Here is a 26320-nt window from a genome sequence, read left to right as displayed (position 1 = left end):
TCCCTCTTCTAATGACAAATAGCGGAGAGACATTTCACTTCAACTGCATTCTAATACATTTTTCAATGCATATTCAATTATTTTTACATACTTCCTCATAGTTGTGATAAAATATTTTTTCAGTTATTTTCTCTAAAATAGTACTTTATAAACTACTAAATATTATTCTACAAACTATGACAAGCTATAAAACGCTTTTTTTTAGAAATTCTTGGCTGAATTAGCTATTAGGTATTTAAAATCAGGTTTAAAGTATATTGTACACAATCAGGAATATAAATAGTATGTACCTTTCATCATTTGCACATATGTGAGAAGTATATTAGAGATGGAATTTGTTCAATATTTTGTATCTTGATAGCGATACGTAAATCGGTTTTGGGCTATTTTTCTGCCTTTCTTTGAAATATTTTCATTAATTGTAGAAAAACAGCATATGGTAGGAGCACTTTAAAATTTTTTTTTCTGTAATTAATTAAATATGAAACTTATTATTTCCTTGCTTTTTCTAATACTCAATTATATTGTTTACTTCCATGTTACTTTTTGCACTTTAATATTGCAATCTCAGCAGTTCACACATAATGTTGGCAATTTTCTTTAAGAAATTTCTTTCTGGATGTCATTTAAATGAATTTTTGGTCGCTATATATTGCTATTTTGATTATGCATTTTTTCCCTTTTAATTAAAATAAAATGTTTTCCCTGATGCTGATCATTAATTGTAAGTCAATTACAAGATGAGTTTAATATTTATTCTTTTAAAAACCATATTTTTTGTTGTGTATATTCTGTTGCTTTCTCACATGCGTGAATCTTCACATTCGTATGAAGAACGTATCTGTTAATGCGTTTAAAAATTATAACTAAAAATTTCATAATCTGAAAACAGCACGATATTTGTCGATATTGCACGATACAAGCACGATATTTTTGCTAAAAATTACGATCTTTTAATGCAACGAAGTATTATATTTAACTACTATATTTGATAATATTATTATCTAAAAGTTAAATACTAAAATAATCTTTAAAAGTTGTCATTTTTTGTTTATTACATATAAACTAATAACTAATTTCATTACTTATGTGGGGAATACTGACATGAATTAAACTAATATGAGTCATCGAATAACAAAATAAAACTAAATTTCCGAAATAAACTATTAATTAAAAACTTTAAAATAAAAACAGACCTAGCACGTACTGGAACATCCAGAATAGCTGGGAAAAGGAGCTATGCCCCCTCAAGCTCGCATAAAGGCTAAAGTAATAAAAATAAATAAAACCTTCAAGAATTCGACGATTGAATTCTGAGGTAAACATCCTATACGAAATCGCTAATCCAACTGACAAGCAGACAAAATCTTCTAGTCAGCAAGAGTTTCAGAGCTGATGCGTCACAAATCAACAAATAACCAATAAGAAAAGATTTATTCTAACAAGTTATTGTTAAATTATTCATCTACGGCTGAACAACTTAAAAACTAAAAATTTAATGTATACTTATTAATTTCATCTTATTTTCAGAATGTAATAACAACTTAGATATTTTAAATATTTTTCAACTATTTATAATTAAAAAAAATAGGTTCAATGTTGAAATTTTATATCGGTAAAAGTAAACTTCTCCCGCAATAGCTAGTTGTCGGTAAAGTTAGTCATGAAGTTTAAGAAACGGACTATAAGTAAAAAACTAAACTCAAGACAGAATGGTTGGAGCCCTCAGTCCATTTCTTGTATTTGGGTAAAAAGCCGGTTAGGTCTTTAAACCTAGTTTGAAAACGAGGTTCTCAGACAGTATTTCATGGCTAGCTAGTGACTACATTTAGAGCCTATCTTTTAAAGGTGGCATAATAACCTTTGTCATAAAATGCTACGATCAAGAGATTTCTTCCAAAAACATACTGGATTATTTGATCCTCAACAAGAATCAAACTCAGAAGGGATCTTTCAAACCCCTTCCAAGTCATTGACTTTCTTTGAGTCAATGGTTTTTTAGACCTGTTTTGACTTCGTCAGAATTTGGAGTATTAGTAACAACAGCATAAAGGATCCACAACTACGAGATCTACGGTATTATGGTATCCAAGTCGACAGAATTGCATATCCAATCATCTTTTATCCTCAGAAAAGCTTATATCGATAAATCTGAAGCTACCTTGGCATTAAATCACCTACGGAGATTGAAGAAAGAAAATTCCCAAATCAGGCATCTAAGCCATTTTACCATCTTAGATTGTATTACTTTCTTTTATTGATTGTTACATTGAAGTATTGGTAGCTGGGTTGCGCAGTTGGTTTGTCTTCGGCCTTCTGAGCCCAAGTCTGCGGGTTCGATCCCCAGCCCAGACGCCGAATTTTCGGGATACAGAAAATCCTCAGTGGCCATGTCGTATGATTATGCGGCATGTAAAAGATCCCTGGAGTGCTTTATTGGCTCTTGGCATTTCTGTCAAAATTAAATTCCTAGTGCACTTTAGCATCCTAATAAGAGTCTCGGTGCTTCCATCTAGTGTGGCAGAAACTAGACGTCCAAATTAACATGGCCAACTGTATCTCACCCATTGTGGTGGTCCTGAAAGAGTGAAATTCACTTCTGGAGAACGCACTAGGTCTGCTCATGAGTGCGTACTTGTGCAGCTCATTGGAAATAAAAAATTAATTTGAGTTGAACCATAGTTTGGGGTAATTCTTTTAGGAAAGATTTATTGATATGATAACATGTATCACCTTGGGACTTAAGAATATGACAGGTTGACAGGTATTTTGATTCACTTCGCACCGTATTGTATTAAGTATGAAGCGAATTCGTAGGATTAAAGTGATATTACATGCTTCAAAATTGTCAACATTGTTGTATGAAAAACCTAAACTTTTGCATTTAAGAATTTTCAAAATATTTTAAATATAATTTATAAAATTTTTAGCTTTTTGTTTAAGAATTGAACAAAAGTAATTTCAATGCACATCATCATCAACACTAAAATTAAAACATAAAAAAACTATTTTTTAAAATAATATATATACACAGATATTCCCCCTTTCCTTTCTATATTTTACAGGCATTAATTTTCGTTCTCAGAATTACTAAAATAGGAAATAAATCTTTCCTGTTTCATGCTCACATTTAATCACAGTGATTATTAATTCAAAAGTTGTTCTCCAAGTTTATGATTGATTTATAAAAGGTCCTTATGGTGATGAAGTGCTTAAATATCCATATGGAATGCACTGTTTCACTCCTTTCCAATAAAATGGTTATTCAGAACACTCGTATTTCTCATTAGCCAAAATGGAACAGTAGATTCCGAGAGAGATGTCAAAGTTAAGAGACCTGTTCTCCATGATCAAAGTGAACTCAGAATCATGCTTTATTTTTAGCAATATATTGGGAAAGAGTCCCATTGCTGGCTAGTGAATTGTAGTTGGAATAGAATGAACCTTTCATTATAGAATAAGAACGATATAATTAGGCTTCAGGCATGATGACACATATATATTATCATTTAATATTTTTGTAACAAATCGTAATTTAATGACCTAAATTTAAGTAAATGTTTTCATGCTGTTTATATATTTTACTTTGCATTTTTTTTATAAATAATTCTTTCATCGTCGTAATGTCTTGATTTAATAAAAGTTGTAAATATTTAAATATCATTCGGGTAATGCTTTATTAATGAAAAATACCTAAATATTTTAAGTATATTTTTAAGTACAGCAGTTATTTAAGTACATATATAGAAATTTACGTATGAAGATAACCTAAATAGGCTAAATTTGATTTACAATTTGAGATAAATCTCAGTCCAAAATAACTTAATAAATACAGTTTTAAAATACAGTTTTGGTTGTTGAATAACTGTTAAAAAATCTTTTAAATAAATATTTAAAATATCGATGTTGAGAATAAATAATATTTATGCATTGAATTGGCTTAAATTAAATAAGTATCATAAAATAATTTATGATATAATGATTGCCATCAGCTACTAACTTTCTCGTAAAATATATTTTTTCACATGCATTTCACACATAGTATCATATATATTGTAAAAGCTATAATATTTATTTATTTCTTACTTGTTACACAAATAGAAAAAAAACTCAAGCTTATAAGAAGATACCATAAGATATTTGTAAGGTATAAATATCGCATTGACAAAATCTCTCATTATTCTCTAAAATGAAATATCAAGGTAATTCTTGATTGTTTTTTTTTTCATCCCTTTGTTAACACTTTATTATGTTCTATACTCACCTCGGTGGCTCAGTGATTAATGTTCTTAGTTGTCATTGTGTAGAGTGAAGGTTTATCATAGGTGGTGATTTGAAGCCTATATAGTTTCAGATCGATGGGTATAGGGTTGCCTAGAAAGTACAAGATACCGGGGGAAAAAAGCTGAACATGTTGCAACAATCATTCCAATGATCATGAAATTGTGAATCTATACCTTCAAATCCGCCATCTAGCAGAAATTTGCTTCGGGAGTACTGGAAATTATTCTATCTTATTTTTTGTGGATGCCACATGATCTAAAATTTATTTCACTGAATACGGTTGAAAATAGTTTAGAATAAAGGTTTTCTTTGCCAATTGTTACTAGTTAGCATTAATTTAAAAATCTGTATTTTCGAATACAAATAAGTAGTTACTTCTTATATTCTTTTTCATGGTAATATTTGCGATAAATTTTATTATTTTAATATATCTAGTTTAAACACTAGCAACGTTTGTTATCTGAATTATTGAAATGAAGCGATTTCAATTTTTTACATTTTAGCAAACATAGGAAAGCATGGATGCAGATAGTCATGAGATGGACATAGGAATACTTAGAAAATTATTGTATAAATTTTCATGACAAGAATAATATAAAGAGCAGCTATTTTTAACTTCTTTCAGGTGGAAAGTACAGTGTTTTTCCATCGGGCAAACTTCACATAAGAGATTCAAAACAACAAGATGGATTTAGAAGCTATCGGTGCCAAACAAAACATCGCTTAACAGGTGAAACAAAACAAAGTTCTGCTGGGAAGCTCATAGTTACTGGTAATAAATTAATTTTTCCGTATTTTATTAATTTACTTTCATCGTTATACTATTTTTTCATTAGAACTTTATTCAGAAAATAGCTAGAAAATAAAGATACATACTAGATTTCTGCATCCTCTGTTTTAACGACGAAAAGGTTTTTAGTTCATAAAATAGTTGTATCCTTTAGCAACGTGTAAAAAATGTGAAAGGAATAATCCTAAAAAAATCCCAAAAGTGAAAAATATATAATTGGAAAATATTCTTTTTTCGGTATCATGCTTGAAATAAAAGTTGACATGTTTCGATACTCATTGTCATTACGACATTGTTTTCATAATTCACATGGCGTCAGTCTAACAATGAGCTTCGTTTCGATCACTTAAGCTACCCAAATGTCTTCCCAGACAAAACTTTGATTTTTTTATTCAGACGGTGCTTTACCGATTGTTGATATCGCGCGCTCAGATTTACTGAAGCAAGTATACACAGCTCCTTTTAATACAAATAGTATATTTTAAAATAGGTGGAATAATACTATAATAATGCAAAAATACATCATTTATTCATTGTTATCACTATCACTATCTCCTAAAGTGCTCAAAATGCGTTGGCTTTTACACTTTACAGTCGTCATCATCATCAATAATACGATCACATAGATTTTCCTTTTCGATTCATTCTACCTTTTTGGGTATGCACCAAATTTAAAAAAGTTACATAGCAAATCTGGATAAATTTTTTTTCAACTTTTTGTGTTGTTTCGTCTAATCACTTTGAAACACACAATCATTAACAATGAGAAACGCTTACGCAAGAATACGTCCGATCGCTCTGCAATCATACGTTAATAGATACGTTAAAAGATACGTTAAATAACAAACACAAGAAGCATCGATGAGATCGATGACGCGATAGCGCTTTATTTATTTTACATCGATGAGTCCGATTGGGACTCATCGATGTAAAATAAATAAAGCGCTATCGCGTCGCTTGGTGTTTCTCGACATAAAATAAAACAAGTGCTATCACGCTGCTTGGTATTTCTCAACATAAAATAAAACAAGCGCTATAGCGCTGCTTGGGTCTTTTTGTACTCATTTAGAGAAAGCGCGGTTGCGCTATTTGGGATTCTTCGACAGTGTTTTTTCAATTCCGTCTGGACTCAAAAGGTTAATATTTAGATATTTTACAGCAAGTATAGAGCCGTATTTGGAATAAAAGGTCAAATTGCAATCAAATATTTTTATTTTAGCTGTAAAATACAAAGTAATAGTTTAATCCACTAGTCCGCAAACTATTCCCTAGACAAATATATGGAAAACATTCATGCTAAATTTCCCGTAATTTGAACTAAAATGTTTTATGATATTGCATTGATGGAAAGAAAATAAATGAAAAATTGGTTGTGAGAAAAAGAACAATAAGGACACAAATATCAGTTTAATAACTAATGGAGATAGTTATTAAATCTTCAAATCTTCTGTTCTACTTGACGAGGAAACTAAACTCAAACGGTTTACGAAAGAGTGGAGTCCATAATTTAATAACATTAAAAAAAAGCAGGAAAATGATTTTTTGGTCAAAATTGGTTTCAAAAGGTAGTTAAAATCTGTAGACATAAAAAAATTCCTCAAAAAAAAATTATCGTAAACAAATTTTTTTTTCAAGAACTAATAACAATAGTTATATTTAATTTTATATTACATTACATTCATTTTGTGTGTAGCGGGAAAAACTTACTGTAAATTATACTTTTTGTAACAATTTCCTTAATATCATTTTTTCCTTCAGAATCACACAGTACAGTACCACCAAGAATAACACACAGAGAAGAGGAGGTGAAAGTACAATTAGGGGAAATAGCGTTTTTACCCTGTGCTGCGGAAGCATATCCAGTTCCCACGCATAAATGGTATAAACAAGAATCAGGAAGAACAACACCCATATCATCAAGCCAAAGAATATTTCTTATGGGAGGAACATTAGTTTTCCGCAGAGCAATTGTAATGGACAGTGGAAAATACGTGTGTCTTGTTAATAATAGTGTGGGACAGGAGAGAATTGAGACAGATCTAGTTGTAGTGGGTAAGTAAGACTTTTCTGTCATTACCTTGTAAACCGTTCTTAAATTGCTGGGAATGTCAGAAGATTTTATTTTTGATTACTCGGTAGGGAATAATTGCCTGATACTAGTAGGCAATTTCTTACATAATTTCATTTATATTTACTTCTTCCAGAATTTCACAGATTGTACATTTTTGATTATTATATTATTTATGCTGTCTTAAGCAACATTTTTATATAACACATGCTAAATTTGTTAAGGCCGACCGGCTTGTGTAGGGGACAGGGAACTGTCTTTGCATCAGAAAGGTCCTGGGTTCGAATCCCGGAAAGGCATGGATGTTTCTTTCTCGCTCTGTGTTTTCTATGTCCTTTCTCCTTTGTGTGTGAATGTGTGAGAATGTGACCCGCCCTATAAACTGGCTGTGGTTGTGTGAATGGCGTGGCAGAAGTCGAATTCCAGGCCATAGATGGCGCCACTGAAAAACAAGAACAATCGCACCCCCACTGCCTAAACAGGCATACGACAAAAAAATTTTTTAATGCAATTTGGTTTATTAATTTATTAGGTAGTACACATATTTAATCAGGTGAATAGTTTTACTTGTCTACATTAAGAAAATGTGCAGACAATATTTGTATAACGTGTGTATATTACCATACACAACTAAATCAAATGATTCAAAGTAAAAATGGCCAACTAAGTTGCAAAGTAATTCGAATCAAGTTACGATCTCAGCACTTAGGGTGTATCATCCGGAAAATCCATCTTACCCTAAAACTCTTTCTACTATAAAATATTGTATCGTAACATTTATTTAATTAGAGTGATTCAGTATTTTTACGGTAATTATTAGAGTAAAATTTACGGTACATCAAATATTTTGTTACGCAACATGTTACAGTAAAAATGGATTTAACGGTAAAGCAACCGGCATCTTAAGGATGATACTCGATTATTTTTGGCAGAATTGAAGGCTTGCATTATTAAAACCAGGGATAATATTGATGCAACTACACTTCAAGATTTAGTAAGTAGTATTCCACGTCGTACCAACATCCTCTATATTCAAAGCCAACGCGTGATGATTGTGACGTAGCCCATCATGTGCTTTCATTTTATAGTAACTATAAAATATTTTTCTAGAAAAGAAAGGTTTTCCAGCAAAAGAAAGATTTTTTTTCATTTTAAATATTTTGATATATTTTAAGATTCGGAAGTGAAAAAATATAGAATAAGTAGATAAACAAAATATTATTTTTAAAGAAAATCTATATGCAAATAACCTGATTCATCCATTAAAAATTTACTATGTAAGGCGAGTTTAATTGTGATACTAAACTTCGCCCTATAAAACTAATTATTTTATAAAATATTCATTACGTTTTAAAAGCGAAAGTAAAAAAAAAATCATTCTAAAAACAAGTAAATTTGTGAGCAAGTTAAAAGTTCGTCACCTTGTATTGCAAGGAAAATACAGAAGTCAAAAGTTTTGAGTGAAAATATTTAGTTGAATTAAAAATATTCAGATGTTAAATCCAGCAATTACAAAGCGTACTTAAGCTCTTCGTTACAAATAGTATTAATTCTCAACAATGTATAAGAAGGCAAATTTTAATCCATTGAATAATCCTATATTCTGAGAGAAATATTGAGAAAAATCAAACTCAGATATGACATGACTAATTTACTTTAGCATAATTAAATTCACATTAACTAAATTTGGTAGTAGAAACGTTAATAATTTACGAAAAATCAAATATGAAATAAAAGTAAAAATAAATTTATGATGTCTATCAGAATTCATAGTTAAAATTTGCTACTTCTAAGAAAACTGTTAGGAAAAGAAATAAAATTACATAAATCTAATAAAACGTTAAAAAACAATAGAAATAGAATCAAGAAGTACCAAAAAATTTCAATTTCAGTACCAATATAATTTCAATATGCCATGAGCATTATATTTAACTAAAATAAAGGACAAATATTTAATTTGTTATAAAAAATTGTTTATTCTAAAAAAGTAATTTAAAGATAAGGCAAAATTACAAACCGTACGTTACTGAATTACTAAAACTATATTAAATAACTAAAATATTTTTAAACAAGAATTAAATTTAAACGAGAACCACAAGTAATGTTTAATATAGTTCTTTCAATTTATGATTAAAACATATATATTTTATTTATACATAGGACAATTGATTATTTCAAACGTTATTTATTTTCTACTATCCCGCAAAACATTTGAAAATATAGTAAAAATGCGTTATTCTTAAAAACACATTATTAATTTAACAATACTTAATAGTCAGAATGATGTAGTATTTTGTTGAAATGTTAACAATTTAGAAGGTATTAGATTATATACTACTATACATAAATAAATCAAGCACCATATAAGTCAATTATAAACAAATCAAGTACTTTTAAATACAAAGGATTGAGAATGAGAACCACAAATAATGCTTACATATTTTTTCCAATTTTTGATTAAAACAAATATATTTTATTTTTAAACAGGGCACTTGATTATTTCAAACGTTATTTATTTTTTAATATTCTGTAAAATATTTGAAAATATAGTACAAATGTGTTTTTCTTAAAACTACATTATCATTATCATTAGTGTATACTTAACACTGGATATAAGTCAAATATAAATAAATCAAGTACTTGTATTTTAAATACAAGGGATTGAGAATGAGAACCACAAACAAGGATTAATATAATTTTTCCAATTTATGTTTAAAACACATATATTTTATTTATACACAGGACAATGGATAGTTTCAAACGTTATTTATTTTCTACAAACCTGTAAAATGCTTGAATATATTGTACAAATGTGTTATTCTTAAAAATACATTATTAATTTAACAATACTTAAATATTAGAATGAGTTAGTACTTTGCTGAAATGTCAACAATTAAGAATGTATAAGATTACATTCGATTATGCATAAATAAATCAAGTTTCGGATGTAAGTCAAATATAAATAAATCAAGTATTCAAGTTTTAAATACAAGGAATTTGTATTTTTTGAGAAAACTAAAAAAGTTCTGGGAATGCATTCGTTGATTTTAAATACCATTAAAAATTCATCTACAGAAGCACATGATGAGAATATAATTAAACCAACCTTTTCGTAAGTAATTTGAATTTTTAAATAACTTTAAAATAGTTGAGCATGAATGTTGGGTTAAAGAAAATACCGTTAGTTTAAGCATAATCTATGAAAACATTTTGTTTCGGAAAGAATGCACTCTTAAAAAGCTTATAATAAAAAAGTAAAAAAGAGAAGATTAAAAAAAGAGCATCTAAGTAATTAGTATCTGAAGCGGTATTTGCTTTGAGGAAGGTATTAAAACTTTAAGTCTTTAAAAGCTTTTTTTTAGTTAAAAGATAAAAAAAAAAGATAGAATCCCCAAACTGAATTTCTTGGAAATGAAGACATTCTCTTCATTTATTGAATATTGAGAGTAGATGTGAAAGTATTTTTAAGATAAAAAATATTTTCATTTTACTTGTTATTTGTGCATTACGCACTTTTTTTAAAATTCAAAAATGAGGTGTAATATGATTATGTATTGTTTAATGTGCAATAATAAAATAGAATATATTTTTTTTAAATTTTACTTTGTTCAATTTTATTTTATTTCATAGAAAAGAATCTATGAAATAAAGATTAATTCAATTACACTTTGGAACAATTTTTTTGTTGCATTTACACAAGTACTTGATCTTCCTTAATTCGAATGTGAGGATTTCAAATATGAAATTAGTCTTGCTTCTAGAGCTACTGATATTTTTTTTAAAATGAACTTTTCATTCTGAATTTTGTCGAGTCTATTTTTTGTCCAAAATTAAAGACTTTATATATTACAGTGGGTCACTTAAATATTGCAACAAACTTCTAGGAGAATTTGGGCACATCACCAGGATTAAAGTTGCATTGAAACCCGTGCATGGAATTGTCTTCGTATGCCACTAAGTGCGCTTTCCTATTATGACTTGATTAGAAGTGCACGAAGAAATAGTTGATATTAGGGAAGCACCCCTAGTGGCGTATGACAACCTCTTGCGACTATGGGCTTCTATGCAATTTTTATCCTGATGATATGTCCTAACTCCCGTTGAAGCTTGTTGCAACATTTATGTGAACCCTTTTATTTTTTACTTTTTAAACTTTCTTTTTTTACTAGAAATGCCTTTACTATGCAATGTTTCCAATTCAATTTTCAGCATTTTACACTTGCGCACGTTATACCGTTTCAAAATGAAATTAAATCTTTAAAATAATGAAAACGACTTAGAATGATTTATTACATTCCATTTGGGTTATTCATACAAAAAGATTAAAAAACTACTATCTTAAAATTTTATTAAGTAACTCCTAATAATTTAACTAATATTTTAATTAATTTAAAAAACAATCTAACATACATAAATTATAATAAAAACATTTCTTAAACTTTACGCAGCAAAATATTTGTTTGAAGTCAGATTTAATGACATGTTGCTTAAAATTAGCCGACGTCTTCCGAGTAAGTAAAATGATCCATAGAGGGCTCTGAAATATATAATAAGACAGCTATTTTCATTTAAATAAAATCAATTGACTGAGCTGATGACAAGTGTTCAGACTTGAAGTTTAAATCTTTATTACAACTTTATAATCACATGTCTGAAAATAGAAAATCTAACGAACAGGTACACAGGGGATAGATGGAAATGGAAATATGATTAGCAACTTTAACTATTTTCTGAAGTTGGTGCTGTATTTAAACTAATAAAAATAACTAATTGGGAAAATTGCTTCACGTTGGCGTAATAATTTACTCAGATTTATCGATAATTTTAACGGACATTTCTCGATATATTTTTGAACTTTCAGTTTTATAATATATGATTCCTAAAAATTAAAATTTTATATGAAATACAAATCCCAGCAGTATCTTAAATCATTATAAATAATTTCTATTTCACTGAGGGTAGAATAATTCTTTCAATGTCATTAAAAATAAAAACTTCTTTTATACATTTAAAAATAATGACTTTTATCTTAGTAAAATTGGAATTAATGTAACTGAAATAAAATAAAGGATTTTATGCAACTTATTTTACATCATTGTTTATATTCAATTGAATTTTTCTCTCTACAAGAGTTGTCTTAAAATTTAACAAAAATCATAAATTTCGAAATAAAAGTTTAATGTAATATTTTCTAGATTGTTTTATTTTATTTTATAACTGCTTACCCAACTCTAAATTTACGAATATCAGTGTTCAGCTTCAGAACCTTGTATTCTTGAGCCCAACCCAAAATAAAAGGTGATTGGTAAATCATTGGGACAAACTAGCCTTCGTGGAAGAGTTTTAAGCGGAAACTCGCTTTTGCTTTAAATGAAGAGGAAAACCACGAAAATCTTCCATGGTTAACCCAATTGCAAGGTGACTCTAACGCACGAGGGTCCGTGCGAGCCGAAACCAGACCACCAATTAGTCACCGTTGAGATTTGAACCTGGATTACCTCAGTGAGAGGTAAACGTTCTATCCTCTGAGCCACTTCGGCTCACCCAGTGTGTTTAAAATGTCATATTAATTAGGAAATTTTCGTTATTAAAACCTTTTCCCTAACACAAGTTTCCTGTTCTAACACGCTTATTTTTAGTTCAACAGTAGTTTAGTTTTCAGTGCGGGTGATTTTTTTCCGCTTATCAAGACTTGGGACGGTAGTTTAATTCCCCACGCTAAGGGGCTGACAGTTGTATTTAACTGCACTGTTGGGAAGCACTTTCCTCCTTACAGCCGGAAAACTCCCCGCACAGTGGGTCACCATTTAAGTTGTAGTAGAGTGCACACACACGCACCAATATTGCATTCGAATAAATATTAAAAATGAATCCCATATCGTCCTCAAAACATATCCCATTATTTTTAACTGGGAGGTTAAGAACCAAACAAATCTAATTCACCGCATTATAAATGAAATTTAAAAAAAAGCACTTTATAAATTTATCGTTTTCCAGAACCAATTTATTTGCTTGGATAACTAAAAATCAATATTCGTTAAAAAAAATTAATAAAAATCACTCGAAACAACAATATCATCGAATTATGCAATTGCTTGCAGGTCTCCTTACACAAATCGCTCTTTCGAATTATGCACCATTAACACACCATAAAAATCTAACGACAGAAACACCCTTTCGACGACCTGACAGCTATTTTGTTCTACGTTCGATTTTAAGTCATAATAATTCAGAAATCATTAGAGCATTTTCAAAAGCCCTGCTCAAAGAAAACGAAATGAAAACATTTCCCCGCGGCCTTATTAAGGCGTCGAAAAGGAATTTTTATTATGACGCTAATCATAAAACTTGCCGCTTCATTAATACAACGCTGACTTTAAAAATAAATGCATTAATGGACCTGGGAAAATGGATTTTGTCTTTTATATAAGCAGGGAAATTAATGTTCTTAGAATTCAATTAGAACACATTTCTTCGACTATTGCATAGCTACGTAAGAAAGAAAGCCAAATGGTTTTCCTGAACTTTAAGGGTAGTCATGAATATTATGACTCTTGAAAAAAGTATGTTCTAAGGCAAACCTGAAGGAAAGTGCTTTACTTTTTGAAACAGTGATCAAAGTGAAATAAACATATTTTAGTTTTATCGCAGTGGTTGTTTAACTTTAGAATCATTACTATTGTTTCGAGAAGTTATTTTTTTAGTTTCAAAAGTGATACTTTTCTCTTTGTAATAAAAGCTATTTGTAAGAGATGCTAAACTTTTTAAGAATTTCCTTTGGTTAGGAAATATATTCAGGTAGGCTAATTGTTGCTTTTTAATATAAATTTAATAATTATTTTTACAAAGTTGTCATTTAAATAATTTTTGAATAAGAGTGGATTACACAAAGAAGAGTTTTAAATTAAAAAAAAAAGAGTTGATCACAAAACGAAGACTTTTAAATTTTTAAAAAAAGGAAATGATCACATAAAGATGACGTTTAAAGAGTTTTTAAACAAGTGTGGATCATACAAGAGTGAATCATGCAAAGAGGACGTTTAAATAATTTTGAAAGAAGAGTGGATCATCAAAGATGACGTTTAAATAGTTATGAAATGCGAGTGGATCAAATACAGATGACGTTTAAATAATTTTTAAATAAGAGTGGATCATATAAGAGTGAATCATGCAAAGAAGACGTTTAAATAATTTTTAAATACGAGTGGATCATAAAATTTAGGAAGTATTAAAGCGTTCGTTTTTATATTACATTGAATTAATTTATGGTTTTATATTAATAGGGAGGACAAATAAATGTGAGACAGTTGTCTCATATGGTATAGAAATGTATGGTGTCTCATCTATTTACTTGTGTTCAAATTCAGGTGAACCATTCCAACAAATATACTAAAACTGAGCTTTATTTGACAACGATATCTAAAAAAATTTTCTTTTTCCTTACTGCTTAAAATGTTTTAATTGTTTTTTTTTTAAAGTCTATTTTTTAAAAAGTAAAATTTTATTTTTTTAAGAATGAAGTTTTTATTTGGCTAAAAACGCGCAGTGTCACACAAGAATTTAAAAATAATCATCCTGGTAAGGAAAATATAAACACATTACATTTATTTTCCATTTACTCCATTTTTAAAAACCAAATTTTCACTGCGTGAGTATAATCGAACCGAATAGGCACAAAATGGAAATATATCTATTATGCTCTTAATAAATGATTTTTTAAAAATCTTCCGTCGTGTGTTAAATACTTTTAGTGCTATTTATTTTATGTACTTTATTTAAACATATTTGAAAACTTTGATTTTTCTTGAAACGAGCAGTGTCACACAAAAATTTAAAAATAATCATCCTGGAAAGGAAAATAGGTAAACACCTTATATTTATTTCCCATTGACTCTAATTTCAAAAAACCAAATTTCCATTGCGTGATTATTGTTGAACAGAACAGGCACAAAATGGGAATATATCTATTTTGCTCTTAATAAATGATTTTTTTATAAATCTTCTGTCGTGTGTTAAATACTTTTAGTACTATTTATTTTATATACTTTATTTAAACATCCTTGAAAATTTTTTATTTTTCTTAAAATGAGCAGCTTCACACAAGAATTTAAAAATAATCATCCTGGAAAGGAAAATAGGTAAACACCTTATATTTATTTTCCATTGACTCTAATTTCAAAATACCGAACTTCCATTGCGTGATTATAGTTGAACAGAACAGGCACAAAATGAGAATATATCTATTTTGCTTTTAATAAATGATTTTTTTAAAATCTTCTGTTATGTGTTAAACACTTTTCACTACTATTTATTTTATATACTTTATTTAAACATCTTTGAAACGTCAGAGGTGTTAAAATCCCATTTGTTTACTTATTATTTTCGGACCATCTATTATATTTTCAACAAAGCGTGCCATTAATTCAGCGAGCTATCCGACTTCAATTAACACGACCTATTTTTGTGTTTACAAGCAGTAAGACAGTAGGAGAGGGATATTCTGTAGACTGTCCCTTGTCCCTTCGAGTTTTATCATGAAACTGCGTGTCCTTTTCAATGAAAGCAGCAAAAAGCGATCACAGTCACAGTGATTGATGTGATCGGGACGGCAGAAAGACTGATGCCCCCATCCTGAAAAGCGAATCTAATGATCCCTGCCCTAATGGGAATCAATAGTCTTGGGCGCACCAAGGCTCAAATAATTTACCGCATATAACCTTTTTCCTCCTTAACATTATTTATTCCGCTTTCATAAGCCGAGGAATAAGTATTAGAAAGTATTAGAAAGGAAAGAGTGCAGGGGGTATTGGGTGGATTCGTGGCTGGAATACCGAATCTATTTGTATTTGCGGTAATGGATTTAATAATTTTTCTGGGTTCTTCTTATTGTGGGGGTAAAGGAGATAATTTGATGACTCTTTTCTCTTAACATTTCACTTAGAGAAAGAGTTATTTTCGAGAGGAATCTCTTTTTTCCCTTCTTTAATCATTTCGATATATTAAATTTACATTGCAAATAAATTAATACGTAAAGCAGTTTCGGTGATTTTTGATATAATGAAAGAGAACGTTATTAGAGTGATAGGGAATAAAGTAAATTGAGTAACCGAGATATATCTGATTAAAAGGGTATTTTTTCTCCATAAAATGGTTAGTTTAAATAATTTGTATTATTTCTATCGATTAAAAATATTTTAGCATTAAACTGACAAGTAGAGCTTTTAAGAGAGTATAAGTATATATTAATCATCATGACTGAGCGATGTCTAGGTCTGAAAATATATTATCTACATTTATGCAAGCAATCAAACTTAAATGAACATTAACTTTATAAGAAAAAATTATCATCACCAAAGAAATGTTTAAGAAATAGCATGCATATATATATATATATATATATATATATATATATATATATATATATATATATATATATATATATATATATATATATATATATATATATATATATATATATATATATATATATATATATATATATATATATATATATATATATATATATATATATATATATATATATATATATATATATATATATATATATATATATATATATATATATATATATATATATATATATATATATATATATATATATATATATATATATATATATATATATATATATATATATATATATATATATATATATATATATATATATATATATATATATATATATATATATAATAAGATAGAGTTTAAGATAAAGATTGGGTTTAACTTTTTAATTGAAAATTTTTGTCTTTAACTGTTTCAGAAAATTTAAACTCATTAAATTTACATGTCATCTTCAATAATGGAAATTTGACCTAATACTAATAATTATGTTAAATGTGGTACATAATAAATGCTATAAGAATTTAACTTAAAACTAAAAAAATAACACATTTTAATAACACTAGAAAAATTAATATTTCTGAGCATATTTGATTTCATTATGAATAAAATATGATCAATTTTGACACATTAAAAATTATTATTTGGGTCTAGCATCATGATTCTAGTTTATGAGATAATAAACAACATAATCTTATTGAAAAGAACTTTTACAAAGTTATAAATTTAGAAACGTCTTTCAAAATGTTTAAACCTTTCTAAAAGCCACAGCTGTATGTGACGGATAATTCGGAATAAATTTGATTATTTAAAAAGAGCAAAGGTGTGAGAGATGACGTGAGAGTAACGTGCATAACTGTTAACTTTTATTTTTGAAATTGAAAATATTTTATAAATTGTTGTAATTAAAGTGTCCGGAAATTCTTCTTTAATTAACTAAAATAAGTTTAAAAATAAGTACCTTGGTTTTGAAACTGATTAGTCTGTAAAATGTGTGAGTAATAAGTATGCGAAATATGTTACATTTAAATTTTACATAAATGTTGAAAAAAAGTTTTTTATTCCAAACCTATTTGTAGCTTAATAACATGTTTAAGATGATATTATATTAAAGGACACTTCAGTTTAATCAAAAAGTAAGACTAGTTTTTTTATTCTTTTATGTATTTTTTTACAGTTTTATGTAAAATATTATTTTTTAAACTTCGTGTTAAATAAGTCCTTCTTTTGAATAAAATGCATATGAGCATAAATGCAAAAACGAATGTCATTTTTTAATTATGCGTATCCTCATCTATGATTGTATCTTCTCCAGTTTTGTTGCTTAAAACTTTCAATGAAATTTACAAACTTTATTGCAATTTGATTGCATTTTGAGGAAATTAAAAAAAATTTCAAGTTTAAACGAAGTGTATTAGTTTTAATGATACATGCAATTACTGGTGCATAAGTTTAAATTTAAGTAAAAAATCTGTGCAAATTAATTAATTTAATAAAATAAATATTTAATTACATTCTTAAGTAAAAACAATTTGCGTAAGTAAGAAAAATCTTTAATCTTCACAGTATTCTTGATATTTTACGACTGTAATTTGATCAGTAATTTAATTGATGAAATATATTAAAGCGATGAATTTCATAAAAAAAATACATATTTCCAGACTACATCTTTGCATACATAAAATAAAAGAAATTGAACGAAATATTGTATAAATTCCATGTTATACATTTAAAAATATTTGATTCTGACGTATACAAAAAATATTTTTAGCGTTACATATAGTATTTATAGTATAGACAATCCTTATTGCTCAAGATATAATAGCTTGATTCGTTGTTGACAATCGTATAGAGTTATTATCATATATAAAACAATTATCATAGCGCTTATATTTTTCATGCGTGATAAAAGTTTCAATAGTTCCAATAAGTTTGACAGAGTTCAGATACATATTAAATTAGTTTCAGGTGCAAGTTAATTTTTTCGTTTATTTTGTAGTAATTTTCCTACAGAAATGTTGAAAACAATTTACCATTTCAATTTGAACAAAGTAAAAATGTTCTAAATTTAATTATCTTAAATAATCAATTAGACTGTGTGTATAATCAAAAAGTGCTGCTTCAATTTTATTTCAACTTAAGTAAATTTAAAAAAAAATAATATTTCAAATACATTTGTATAAGAAATTTCAATTATCACTTTCATGAAATGGAAATCAATTGCTAGTATTAAAATTAATATATATTTGAATAGATTAATAGAGTCATTAAAGATCAATAGAGTCATTAAATTAGTTTCAGGTGCAAGTTATTTTCGTTTATTTTATAGTGATTTTCCGACAGAAATGTTGAAAACAATTTACCATTTCAATTTGAACAAAGTAGAAATGTTCTAAATTTAATTATCTTAAATAATCAATTCGACTATCTGGATAATAAAAAATTACTGTTTCAATTTTATTTCAACTTAAGTAAATTTTAAAAAAAAATTATATTTCAAATACATTTGTATAACGAATTTCAATTATCACTTTCATAAAATGGAAATCAATTGCTAGTATCAAAATTAATACATATTTGGATAGATTAATAGAGTCATTATCCGAAAATATAGTCTGTGGTCGGAAAGTTTACAACATTACCTTTCCTTTTATACATAGCAATATATTAACCGTTAGTTGATTATTTACCTATCCCCTCTAGCAAGCCATCAGCGCTCGTAAAAGCGAGGAGCTGCAAATCAGACGCGGAAGTCTAATCTTCTAACAAATGCAACAACACGCGATTTTCGTATTAGAAGCAATTTGTTGCCGGGCAAGAATCATTTTGACTGAATGTTGCCTAGTACAAACTGCAAAGAGTTTCTTAACTTGTTTCATCATCTTAAATGCTACATTTCGTAGCAGTAAAGACTTAGATATATTGTGTGGAAATGGCTGTGGTATATACAGTGTTGAATATTAAAGAACCTTTTTTCAATTGATTTCGCATTTAAAGATGGCTATTTTTTATTCGTTTTCGTAAATATTTAAAGATTAAGCTGTTGAAAAGTTCGAAGTGAAGATATTAAGAGGTAGTAATCTCTCAGATCGTTAAATTGGCTTATCGATGTTAATTTTCAGCTACTGTAGTATTCATGTAAAATTTAAATTACTGTAATTTAGAATATTAATAATTGAAAACTTATGAATGTTGAATATATATTATGTGGATTATGTAAGGGCTGTCATGGATAATTTGGATAAACAGTTTTTTTTTTTAAATTCTAAAATATATTCATGCTTTAATAAGAAATATTCACTATGAAGCTTTAAAACACTTTTTGCTTGTGCATTATGTATTGAATATTTGAAGCACATGTTTAGTTACTGGTATTTTAACATTGAAAATAAAAAAAAAGAAACATGTCACAAAAATATAGTCCAACTTTGAGGTAAACTGGGCCTTTAAATTTGTTAAACTGAATCATCATATCATGAAAATTCCCTTCGATCATGTGAATTTTCTATTTAAGATAAATTCTTGATGCACATAAATTCCATATGAATTTATAATAAACTGCTGTTTGTAGAAAATGCAACACCATGAAAGAATCATCAGAATCAAATGAAATTTAATGCAGAAACGACTTGTACTGATACAAATAAATGATGAAATTTTCAAAACAAAAGAAACAAATTAAGCGTCCGAAATCAGTATTTGGTGCAGCCACCACGCGCTGCAATAAGTGCTGCTATACGACGTGGCATGGAGTCAAACAGATGTTGAATATCTGCTTGAGGAAGAGAATTCCATATCGCTTGTATGCGCAACCAAAGTTCGTCTTTGGAAACTGCAGGACGCGGATCACGAGTGAGACGCCGACCAACCATATCCCACACGTGCTCAATAGGCGACATATCTGGCGAATAAGCAGGCCAAGGAAGAAGTTGCATGCGTTGTGCTGAACAGAAGTCTCTAACAGTCCGCGCAACATGTGGGCGTGCATTATCCTGCTGAAAGATAGCTCCAGGGATGCCTTGAAGGAAAGGAACGACTTCGGGCTGTAGCACTTCACGGACGTATCTTTTGCTATTGAGATTACCCTCAATTCGTATCAAATTGGATCGTCCATGATACGAAATCGCACCCCAGACCATAACTCCGGGTGTTCGACCACTATGTCGTTCAATAATACACTCAGGAAGGCAGCGTTGACCGGCATAACGTCTAACACGAACACGGCCATCATGGGTCCACAAATTGAAGCGTGATTCATCTGAAAAGACAACTTGGTGCCAATCAGCTCGCCAGTCTCTGTGCTCAAGAGCCCACTGCCGACGCAGCCGTCGATGATCCGCCGTGAGGGGAATCCTGTATAATGGCACCCTTGCACGCAATCCACGGCGCAGCAGACGACGACGAATTGACGAAGCCGACAATTGTACACCTGTAGCAGTAGACCAATGTGCTGCCAGCTGCCTGGAGGAAGCTGTGCGATCATTCACCGCCATGCGGAGCAGGTGTCGATCATCGCGCTCTGACGTCACCTTCTGTCGTCCAGTGCCTGTTTTTCGAGTTGTTCGGTGCTCGTCGGTCCACTGCTTCCAAACTCGCATCACTGTGGAACTGTTCCGCTGCATACGAGCTGCTATTGCGCGATAGGAAGGCCGATTATCCTCCCTCGTTCAAACTCCGTAAGTTGCTTGAATTTCTTATTCTTCCGTCGTGGAGGCATACTCAGGTCTCACTAAACGTTTGCCACTAACAAATAATCATAGACTATTTTCAACGTCCCGCTACAGCACTTTATTTATACGCTTTCAGCATCAATTCAGAGGGCGCTGCGCGCGCCACGCACGCGCGATGGCTCTGAAACTTTATTAATTTGCATAATATCCTATAATTGACATTTGCTGCGAATTTCATTTGATTCTGATGATTCCTTCATGGTGTTGCATTTTCTACAAACAGCAGTTTAGTTCTTGATTTCACATAAATTTTATGTTGAGTCATGATTTCATTCAAATTACACCATAGTAATATGTAATTAAGGGTATGGAAGGATTAACTAGATCTGTTATGTAATTTAAATTTGAAAAATATCAATATTTAATATATATTGAATTAAGACCAAATTTGCATGATTTAAGGCCTTACCGTTTTCAAAATATTCATCTAATGTCTATTAAATCAATAAAATTTCCTTTTTTATGTTCAATTTTTTGAAAAGTACTTACCAGTTATTTCTTAAGTAAAAATACGATGTCCAAATACTTCATTCGGTAAAATAAGTTTAAGCTAAATAATGAGCTAAAAGTAGATTTTTATAAATTTTCAGAAAATATTAAAGAAAATATCATTTATTTACTGGATATTTTTAAACTGATTTGAACAAAAATAAAAAAAATATTAGTTGATCATACTATCATGCATTTTTGCTTCAATTTAAACTACGTCTTAAATTGAGCTATGTTTTAATTAAAAGTACACCTGAGAAACGCGTTTGCAAAGATAGGGAAGGTTTATTTTGATCAGTAATTTAAATTTGCAAAATATCGCTTTAAGACCGAAATTGCGTAATATTAGGTTATTACATGCTCCAAAAAATTTAATTAATGTCTAATAAATCAATACAACACAATTCAATTTATTAAAAGTATGTACAACTTATTTCTTAAGTAAATATACTGTTTTAATGCTTTATTCGACAAAGTAATGTTATGAAAATAATCAGTGGTCTGAGGAACTACATTATTTTGTAGTTTAATACAACTGCAACTACTTTGTTGCAAATGTATTTAACTACATCTAGAAATATTTTTTTTAAATGCAGTGACTACAAACTACTTTGGAATTGAAGTAACTATTTCACCACTTTATGGAAACTAATTTTGCAGGAGAACTTAATGTCCGAAATTGCTCAAAATGGTTTTAAATAAGAAATTTGCTAATATTAATTATAAGACATGCCTTACGTAAGAAGACATTACATTCAAAGACATACATTATATAAGATGCACTAAATATGATATATATATTACATATGTGTTAAAAAATATTTATTCAAGTTTTCATGAGGCAGTTTTGTTATTGTGAAACTCTTTTTTTCGAATTCATTCATTTAACCTTCAACTTTTTAATTCTTTTTAATTTAAGAAATGAAACATTATCAAATACTTGATATTTTTTTAATGTTTCATGCTCTTTTATTTCCTCTAAAAATTAAGTACATCGAAAATAGATTTGCTTTAAAAAAAACAGCAATGTTTCATGAACGTACATTCGCATGTAAAAGTGTGACCAAGGTAATTAATTATCGATTTTTCACAATGGCTAGTTTAAATATTAGTTATAAATATATTTTAAGAACGTAATTTCTGTTAACGCTCAGCTGTAGCTTCAGGGTCATTCTAATTGTATCCGTTGACGGACCTATGAAGATTACCAAATTAGAAAAATCAGAAGATCTATCAAATTAGAAAAATCAGTTGCATTACAACACTGTTTCTTTTCTAAACTATCGTTAAGAGTAGTTGCCAAGAAACACTACAAATTACTGCATATTTGTGTCGCACTACTCACTATACTACTTTCTTAAAAAAAGTACATTGCAAACTACGAAAAAAATAGCAACTACAGCAGTTTCAATACTTGTAGTTCACTACTTCTGATTTCTGCCAAAAATAAATTAAAAGTTGATTCAGGGTCATTCCTCAGGATCATTTTCATTGCATTCGTTGACGGACCTGCCAAGATTAGTACCTATCAAATTAGAAAAAAATTAGTTGCATTAGAACACTGTTTCTTTTCTAAACTATCGTTAAAAGTAGTTGCCAAGAATCACTACAAATTACTGCATATTTGTATCGCACTACTCACTATACTACTTTCTGTAAAAAAAGTACATTGCAAACTACGAAAAAAAGTAGCAACTACAGCAGTTTCAATACTTGTCGTTCGCTACTTCTGATTACTGCCAAAAATAAACTAAAAGTTGATTTGAACAAATTTTCAGGAATTTTATCTGAAAACATCTTTCATTTACTGGATTCTAAAACTAGTAAAGATGAGTGGGACGTATTTATTGCCCCTTTAGATGCATTTTAAACAGCGAGAAACCTGTATTGCTAATGCAGGGGATTATACTATATAAATTATACTTGTTAAAGGTGAATTTTGCTACGTAATTTTCGAAATATCATGCTGCAATTCTTATTCAATCATAACGTTCAGTTTGGATCATTAACTTTTTGTTATCATCATTTTTATAAAACTTTAATGCACTTACATATTAAATTTCACTATGTTTCGAGTTTTCCGAAAAATATCCTTACAAGGTAATTAACAGTATTGCAATTAATATAAGTTTATAAGTGCATTAATAAAAGAAAAATACTTAATTTGGGAAAAGTTTTAAGCAAAAATATATTTAAAAAAAAAGAAAAAGAAATGAGAAAAAGATCTGAAGAAATACATTGAATAATGCATATATAAAATTATACACTTTCTAACAGCAATTATTTTCTGAAATATTCATAGATTTTTTAATGATTTTTGTTCTAAGCAAATTTATTATTTTTTTAAAGAAAAATAGGCTGGACAAGATTCAAATATAAATGTACATATTTCAATCGCTATTAACAGGAATTCAATATTTAAAGCATTTTCTTCTTTTATAATAACCGTCTTTTGCAACCGTTAGTTACTTGTAATGAAAATATGGATTAAAACAAAATGTTAAAATGTAAGTACTATGTATTTGAATTGTTCAATTATAGTTTTGTTTTGAGAATTTTACATTTAAAATTTAATCCAATATTTTTAAGCTAATTTACTAAGTACCCCGTGAAATGTTTAAAAGTCACATTTATTACGAAAGTTCCAACTTTGAACATATTTTGCATTTAAATTAATTTAAGAGCTCTTACTTTCGTTAATTACTCCCCTGCGAAATATTAGCTTTTATCTATAATTGCACTCAAAAGGAAAACATTAATATCTCGTTTTAACCTAAGTAATTGAATTGCGTCTTTCGCTTTGATGCAATCAGTAGTAGGCGTGTAGGCACACAATTCTTCAAACAAATTTTAATTTACTGAGCATTTATTAGTTTTTACACAAATAATACAGCCGTGAATCTCATGAATCTCCAAAAAGAGAATAAGTTTTATAAACTATCAAACATTTTAAGCTATAACTTTAATACACATTAACTATTAAAAAAAGTTTTTACCACTGTAATTTAATAAACTTTGAAACATCCCTGGTCAATATGTATTAATGAAGCTGCAGATTGGAATATATTGGAAAATAAATTAAAATGATTATTTAAAAATATTTCTTTAAATCATTTTCCTACCTTTCTCCCTCCAAAATAAAGTCAAATAGGGTTTACTAGTGAAAATCAAGTAAAAATAAGCAATATTGTAATAAAATAAAAGAGATATTAACCGTAAAGGCAATTGTGATGGTTGAGAAATATGTATTTCTCTGGTCGTTTTAATGTCATTTCTTCTGTCATTAGGGGCATACGTGATCAAGTACTGTTAAGGTGAGGCGAAGTGATTTGCTGGGTGTATAATTGATAAGCGTAATTGATGAATTCGCAGAATGAAGAAATTTAATGAAGATTAAAGAAATTTGACCAAATAGAAATTTTTCATAGATTATCGAAATTCGTTGATTATTTAGAAATTTTTAATACGACTTAGATATCGTCTGACAGGAAATAATTCCTTCATGAAATAAAGAAACTCAATTACACAGAAATTATTCTACAGAATGTCGAAACTCAGAAATTAGTTTAAATAATGTAGAAATTCAACTCCACGGGAATTATTTTAAGGAATGTAGAAACTCGACTGCAGAGAAATTATTTTAAAGAATGTAGAAACTTGACTACACAGAAATTATTTTAAAGAATGTTAGAACTCGACTACACTGGGATTATTTTAAAGAACGTAGGAACTCTAGTACACTTGAATTGTTTTAAATAATGAAGAATCTTGACTACACGGAAATTACTTCAAAGAATGTAGGAACTCGACTACAATAAAATAGCTTTATAGAATATAGGAAATTTTCACTGGATATTGAAATTTTCTGTCTAGATTAAGTTTTTCATTGGGGTTTTTAATTCCATATATTGTGTATTTTATTATTCCACTATCTGCAGTTATGTTCAAGTAACTAAAACCCTTACTTTGCAAGCATAATTTTTATTGAATACTTTCTCATAAAAATATTATTATTTACATTTTTGAAAACATAAAAATATAACAAATTATAAATATTTGGTCAAATTTTGAAGCATTGATAATAAAATAATAAAAATGTATGCAAAATTATGTTATTTAGATTGATTTCATATAATTTATATTAAACTTATATTTTTAAATCAACTTGGCTAGTTTTGTCATTAAAATAAATTAATACTTTGTCAATTTTGAGTTCTTTTTTACATCAAGTACAATAAATTCTACGTAAAAAGATTACAAAATCATTCAATGATGTAAGAGATAAAGATACTTTTTTTTTAAAAAAAGTGCTGTTTATGATGTGAAATAAACTTTCAATTAATATGTTAAAATTACATTTTCTTATTGTCTATTTGTTAAGCGAAAGCTTTTAGGAATGCGATTGTCAGAAGTTGATATAGCATTTTAAACGCAATAATGAAAAATTAATATATAACGTCTTTGTCTAAAACGATATAATTTCAGATAAATTTAAGCTTTATGGGAACAATATTCATCAAATAATCTTTTCATTGGCTTAGACCATGAATGCTATATTATTTTCTTTTCGAAAATCATACAGAATTAAATTTTCGT

At 28.6% G+C, this 26320-nt stretch overlaps 1 protein-coding gene across 4 annotated transcripts in view; it reads left to right on the top strand.

Annotated features, from left to right (window-relative positions):
- Positions 1–26320, top strand: part of LOC107455980 (cell adhesion molecule Dscam1) — a 456371-nt gene that overhangs the window by 138275 nt on the left and 291776 nt on the right. For all 4 annotated transcript variants that reach the window (XR_015429973.1, XR_015429972.1, XM_087154010.1 and 1 more), the window contains exons 4-5: positions 4910–5056; positions 6833–7126. Coding sequence is in view for 2 of the 4 variants with exons in the window: in XM_087154010.1 (XP_087010136.1) it covers positions 4910–5056; positions 6833–7126 (441 nt within the window). In the remaining 2 variants the exon portion in view is untranslated. The remainder of the gene's footprint in view (positions 1–4909; positions 5057–6832; positions 7127–26320) is intronic.

Source organism: Parasteatoda tepidariorum, chromosome 10, assembly GCF_982258835.1.
Source record: "Parasteatoda tepidariorum strain Cologne lab strain chromosome 10, Ptep-v5.0, whole genome shotgun sequence".
Taxonomy (NCBI): domain Eukaryota; kingdom Metazoa; phylum Arthropoda; class Arachnida; order Araneae; family Theridiidae; genus Parasteatoda; species Parasteatoda tepidariorum.
This window is presented reverse-complemented; position numbering and strand designations above follow the sequence as displayed.